At 50.5% G+C, this 6,603-nt stretch overlaps 1 protein-coding gene across 1 annotated transcript in view; it reads left to right on the top strand.

Annotated features, from left to right (window-relative positions):
* Window positions 1-6,603, top strand: part of INPP5B (inositol polyphosphate-5-phosphatase B) — a 69,948-nt gene that overhangs the window by 41,582 nt on the left and 21,763 nt on the right. Inside the window, 4 exon segments of the mRNA XM_014591626.2 lie at window positions 1,110-1,224; window positions 1,851-1,967; window positions 2,859-3,046; window positions 5,469-5,580. Of these exon segments, the coding sequence (XP_014447112.2) occupies window positions 1,110-1,224; window positions 1,851-1,967; window positions 2,859-3,046; window positions 5,469-5,580 (532 nt within the window).

Raw genomic sequence — 6,603 nt, 5'->3', positions numbered from 1 at the left:
GCTCTTCCTCGGGAGAAGCGGCTGTCTGGCATGAGCATGAGGTCATGCTGTGCCTGGCGTTTCAGCGTTAGTATTTAATTTTTAGTGTCACACTCTGACAGTCAGTGCATCTCGAACTGAATTTTATTACTCAGACATTCAGTACTTTTTTGGTTATGAATAAAAAATCTTATCTTTTGCCAGAGAAAGAAGGTTAGCTAAACAAGGCTCTATAAAGCCTAGAAAGATTCACACTGGGAGAAACAATTTTGCATGTTGTAAAGATGTGTAGTGATTAAATGTAAAAGTTTTTTTTTTTCCTTTCTTTTTCTTTTTTTTTGAGAGAGTTTGAGTTTTTGCTATAGGGTGCTTACACTTGCCAGAGAGACAGAAAGTGAGAAATCACCCTCCAGGGGGTCTGGGTCTGGGACTTGAACTGTATTTGGCCATGTGGGAATCTAGCCATTATGCCATCTGCTGGTCCCTAAATATAAATTTTTAAAAATTAATAAAAAATAAAATTTATTTATTTATTTATTTTTTTTGGAGAGGTTTTCGCTCTAGGGCGTGTGCGCTCGCCAGACAGACAGAGAGAGACATAGAGACAGAAAGCGAGAGATCACCCCCCAGGGGGGATGGTCACGCCGCAATCCCTTCTCCTCCATTCTCCTCTCGGGATCTTGGGCACGCACGCACACGTGCCCGGCGTGAGTTTTAAGCCACCGGATCCGGGATACGAACCGCGGTCGACTACGTGGGAGTCCAGCGACATAGCCATTACGCTAACTGCTGGTTCCTTTTTTTTTGAAAATAAAATTTTTTAAAAGCCTATAAAGAAGGCCTCAGCAGTTACTCTGTGTTTGGACACCTCCTGGGCATTGTTGGTGGGGATGGGCAGCAAGGACGTCTGTGTGGTACATGGAAAAGAGCTGGGGTCATGGACGAGAGACCTAGGTCTGGGTCCCAGTTGAAACTGGGGAGCCCCTTGCCGTTCAGTTCTTGGCTTTCCCTGCCTTGCTTCCCCAGGGCCCGCAGTTGGCTGCACGGTCAGGATGTGTAGCGAGGCCACCTGAGAGCGTGTCCCGGCACCCTGCCTGTCCCTCCTCTCTGACTGCTGCTTCTCTAAGCAGGTTCCAGGAGCTTGACCTGAGCAAGGAGGCCTTTTTCTTTCATGACACCCCCAAGGAGGAAGAGTGGTTTAAAGCTGTGTCAGAGAGTCTTCATCCCGATGCCAAATATGCAAAGGTAGGAGAGGAGTCGGGGCCTTGTTTTTTTAGTTTTTTGCCATAGGACGCGTGCTCTCCAGAGGAAGACAGAGGGAGACAGAAGCTAGGGAGGGAAAGCGAGAAATCTCCCCCTGGGAGGATGGCCACAACACAGTCCCTTCTCCTCCATTCTCCTTTCGGGATTTTGAGCACGCACACAACTGTGCCTGGTGTGTTTCAAGCTACCAGGTCTGGGACTCAAACCACCATCGGTCATGTGGGAGTCCAGTGCCTTTACCACCACACCACTGGCTGGACACCATTTGAGGACCTTTTAATTTTATGTTGTCATACAGAGAAATTCTGAGATCACTTTTCATCTTTTCTATGACCTTTGTCATAAGCTGGTCCTGATTACCCTGCATTGGCAGTTCCGGGCCGTCTAGAAGGGGCACCTGCGGGTGGGAAGGGTGCAGGGACCTGGCAGTCATCCGCTGTTTGGGTTATCACATGGCATGCTCTGGGGGCCCGATGGGATCTCCTCCTGTCCTTCCTAGCACAGAGGAGGAGATACGCGAACACTCTCAATCGGCTCGGAGACCACTTTTCCTCTGAGACGGGTATTCCTGCTTGCCCTGGTGACTGAGTGTCTGGCTTGTTTCCCAGGTGAAGCTCATCCGACTGGTTGGGATTATGCTGCTGTTGTACGTCAGACAAGAGCATGCCGCGTACATCTCCGAAGTGGACGCTGAGACGGTGGGGACAGGAATCATGGGGAGGATGGTGAGTTCTCGGTTGCTGTGTTTGGCATTTCAAGGACCTTGACCGCTAAGGTTTTGGCCCAGTTTGTCATGAGTGACTGCACGCCTCCTCGTCTGAGGGTGCAGGTACTGCAAGATGAAGTGTACCCTCGGGCAGGGCTGGATTGGGCAGACTGTTTAGCAGTCGTGGTTTAGAGACTCGCTGGTTGATTTACCCAACTCTCAGTAGCACCTAGGCTTGTGTTCACACAACCCTAGGGCTTCCACTTGCCTTCCGTTTAATCCGGGAATTGTGGCAGAAGCTATGTTGGGTCACCGAAGAAAGCAAAGTATTCAGATGACAGATTTGCAATTTCTTGTTGTTTAAAAAGTTATTTATTTCTTCCTTCCAAGAAAGAGACAGGCATCCCTCCCAAAGAGTCTCCATACCATGATCCACCCTCAGCCGCAGCCAACCCAGATATGGCAGGTGCATGCACACCTGGGTGTGTACAGGGAGGCCTTGGGCACCACGCCGGGACCTTCCCTTCCCGTGTGGGTTCTGCACTGCAGTGTTGCTTACAACCTGCAGCGGGCTGGCCCTCCTCTCCTTGAGGCTAATACAATCCAGCTTTCTGGGTCTCCTGCAAGAGCTTAGCTTTGTGTGGAGAAGGGAGAGCATGGGTTTGCATGAGGCTTAACGAAAAGGACCCTGGATTGAGAGAGCTGGCTCTGGACTCGGCCTTCCTGACCGGCTAGGGACTTTGCCTTCTCAGACTCCTTCCTTATCTGTAAAATACAGACAGTAATGCGGCTTTCTCACCTCATGGGATTCTTGGGAAGATTGTTTAAGACAAAACGTTTTGAAAGTTTCTGGGTTTACACGACCAACACAGTGGAGTCGTGAATTTGATTTGGGGGGCTCTCCTCGCAGGGTAACAAAGGCGGCGTGGCGATCAGGTTCCGGTTCCACAACACCAGCATCTGCGTGGTGAATTCTCACCTGGCGGCCCACATGGAGGAGTATGAGAGGAGGAACCAAGACTACAAAGACATTTGTTCGCGAATGCAGTTTTGTCAGGTGGACCCAGACCTTCCCCCGCTCACCATCAGCAAGCACGAGTGAGTTTGGGCTCCGAGTTCTCACCCTTCACCCCATGCCCAGGGCAGGGCTCTGGGCTCTGTCCTCAGTTCAGGAGGGGAGTGAACGCATCAGCCAGCTCTCAGTTACTCTTGGAAATTTGGGGTTTCCTAACTTACCATCTGGCAGACCTCTAGAGCCTTCTTTAAACATCGTTCGTCCCTGAGAAAAGTATAAGATTTATTTGTTTATTTATTTATTTGGGAGGTTTTTGCTGTAGGACGCATGTGCTCACCAGAAAGGGAGAGACAGAGAGACAGAAAGTGAGAAATCACCCCCTGGGGAGATGGTTACACCATAGTCCCTTCTCCTCCATTCTTCTCTTGAGTTCTTGGGCACGCACACACACACCCGCCCGGCGTGAGTTTAAGCTACCGGGTCTGGGACTCAAACCACGGTAGACCACATGGGAGTCCAGCAACATAGCCATTACACCAACTGCTGGTCTCTAAGGTCTATTTTAATACAGGTCTGCCTCAATCCTGCATCGTGAGCAAAGCAACCAGAGAGTGAGCATGGCGGACCTAGGGTTGAGGACGTTTCAGGCCCTTCTAAGTCCATTCTTTCCAGAGCATGTGTAAGGGAGAGCCAGACTTCACTTGTTGCCTCACTCGGTCCTGTTTTCCTCTTGACCCAGCTTTGCAAACCTGTAGCTGCTGCTTATAGCGTCTTGTGCTCATTTATGCGTATTCTCCTTATTTCACTACCTAAAACTTGCGTTTGTGTATATTCAGAGCCTTTCGGTTCTAGACTTTTTGATAACAGTCGAAGTGTATGCCACTTCTTTTATTTTTATTTATTTTTTAGTTTTTGCTATAGGGTACACGTGCTCGTTAGAGAAAATGAAAGTGAGAAATCACCCCCCTCCCCCCAATGGGGGTGGCCATGCCACAATCCCTTCTCCATTCTCCTCTCAGGATTTTGGGCATGCACACACATGTGCCCAATGACGTGATTTTTCAAGCCGGCGAGTCTGGGACTCGAACCACGTAGCTGGCCATGTGGGATCCAGCACCTTAACCTCCACACCACTTGCTGGCCCAGCCATTCTGAGGAAGAAGCCACTGAGGCTGTGGTGTCTGCCAGGGACTAGGCAGAGCTATGCCTCCCTGCCTGCTGCGGTGGAATCTCTGGCGCTCCTTGGTGTTCTGGAGGTGGACCACATGGGTTATCGCCTTCAGGGCACCCAGCAGAGAGCACATGTTAGAGCTGACCCTTCCTGGTGAGCCCTCAGCAGCCCAGAGTGCACGTGGCCGCTCGCGTGGCAGTGTGTCTGTGTCTAGCTTGTGGGTGCATGTCTCCTGGAGTGTGCGTACTGCCAAGCAGGTTCTCTCACTGCATGGCTGCTGGCCTGGGGTAGAGCAGTGTTGGACGCCCAGACGTGTGTGATGTCGTCAGGGAGCCTTCGGCGAGCTTTGTCCCCAAAGCAGCAAGTGCCAAAAAACACCTGTCACCCTCTGCCCTGGAGGGCAAAGAGCAGCCAACGACGTGTGGTGGGGAAGTCCAGGCCCCACTGTGAGAGCCGAGTTGTTTCAGAGAGCGCCGTCTAGAACCAGGCTGAGTGCTCCGTACACTGGGACGTACACGGAGGCGAGACAGCATCGCAGTAACGTCTGATTGGGGTCCATGGGTGACTGGCGTGACTCATGAAATCTTTTTTACCTCTTTCTAGGAATGGGATATATTATTATTTCACTTTTTCTTTTTTTAGTTTGTTATCGCATGCTAGAGAGAGACAGAGGGAGAAAGAGAAGGGAAGTGAGAAATCACACCCCAGGGAGGATGGCCACTCCACAATCCCTTCTGCATTCTCTTGGAATTTTGAGCATGCACTCACATACACTGCATGTGTTTTTCTTTTAAATAATTAATTAGTTGTTTAATTTTATGTATTGTTATTATTATTAATTTGACTAGAGAGAGAGAGAGAAAGGGAAAGTGAGAAAGCAAGCCGCCAGGTCCAGAACTCAAACTACGGTCAGCCTTGTGGGAGTCCAGTGCCTTAACCACCACACCACATGCCGGCCACACTGGTATGTTTTTCAAGTCGCCAGGTCTAGGACTCGAACTGCTCAGTCAGCTATATGGGATCCAGCTGCTTTAACATCCGTGCCACCTCTGGCCCACTTTGAGCTCTCATTACACTGTCTTTCCAACTATTCACAACAAGCTAGTCCAGGAGAACTCAAGGCTGTTTATGATGAGCTTGGGCCCAGATAATTGAGGAGCCGCTTGCTAGGCGAGGTATTAGATGGGATGGCCGGAGAACAGAATTTCCTGAGCAGCCTAGACCCCGGCCTGCCCCAATCCCAGGGGCTGAGCCTTGGGGCCTTGTGAGAAGCACCCTGGATGGACGAGTGACAGTCCCTCCTAAACCTTGCCACCCCTGTGCTCTGTCCTCAGTGTGATCTTGTGGCTGGGGGACCTCAACTACAGGATAGAAGAGCTGGACGTGGAAAAGGTGAAAAAGCTCATCGAAGCCAAGGACTTCGAGACCCTGTATGGGTACGATCAGGTATGGAGGGCTGTGTGTGCCCTCGCCGGGCTGCTGCCCCCTGCTGTGAGGGCACGAGGAGCCGGGCTTCCCAGCTCTCGGTCTCCTCTGCCTCGGCCCGGGAAGTCTCCGTGGGCCTTGAGGTTGTTCCGTCCTTTCTTCGTCTCCCATCAGCCTCGGGTGCCTTGGCCTTTGGGAGCAAGAGCCCGCTCCGTCTTTCTCGCGCTCACTCTCATTCTCATTCATACTGAGGGACTGAAGCCTCCAAGTTGGGGCTCAAAGGCTGCCAAGCTTTAGGCAGTACTTGGTGTATTAAAGACAATTTGGTCATGTTTCTGGGATGCGCCTCCTGCTCCCTTAGCACCTCTCCTCACCAGGCTCCTGCGGCGTGAGCGCTGACGCTCTGAGGCAGCTTCGTTCACTCTGGAAGGGTCCGGCCTGTGACCTGCTCTTCTCTCTTGCTTGACGTGACATTGCTGTCTCAGAGCTTGGCCATTGCACAGGATGGGAGGAATCCACGTTTGCTTCTCCTCTGACTCGTCCTCTCAGTGGCTTTCCAACCTGTTCAAGTGGTCAGAGTTATTCTGGAAGTTAACGTACTTTTTCTTATTATTTTTAGGTTTTTGCCATAGGACACACGTGCTTGCCAGAGAGAGTCAGAGAGACCTAGACAGGTAAAGTGAGAAACCGCCTCCCCCAGAGGAGATGGCCAGCCACAGTCCCTTCTCCATTCTCCTCTCAGGATTTTGGGCATGCATGCACACTGGTCCAGCATGGTTCCTACCAGGTTTGGGATTTGAATCGTGGCCAGCCATGTGGGAATCCAGTGCCTTAACCACCATGCCATCTACCGGCCCCATTCTTTTTCTTTTTCAATCCATGACCCTCCTCCTTCTATCAGTATTATTATTAGTCTAAATCTATTATCATTTCCCCCCAGTTCAGATTAATTAGGAAAAATGTCAGCTTTGTTATATTTTTATTTATGGAATTCTTTCTTTCTTTCTTTCTTTCTTTCTTTCTTTCTTTCTTTCTTTCTTTTTT

The sequence above is a fragment of the Tupaia chinensis genome, unplaced genomic scaffold (genome assembly GCF_000334495.1).
Source record: "Tupaia chinensis unplaced genomic scaffold, TupChi_1.0 Scaffold000604_1, whole genome shotgun sequence".
NCBI lineage: Eukaryota > Metazoa > Chordata > Mammalia > Scandentia > Tupaiidae > Tupaia > Tupaia belangeri.
This window is presented reverse-complemented; position numbering and strand designations above follow the sequence as displayed.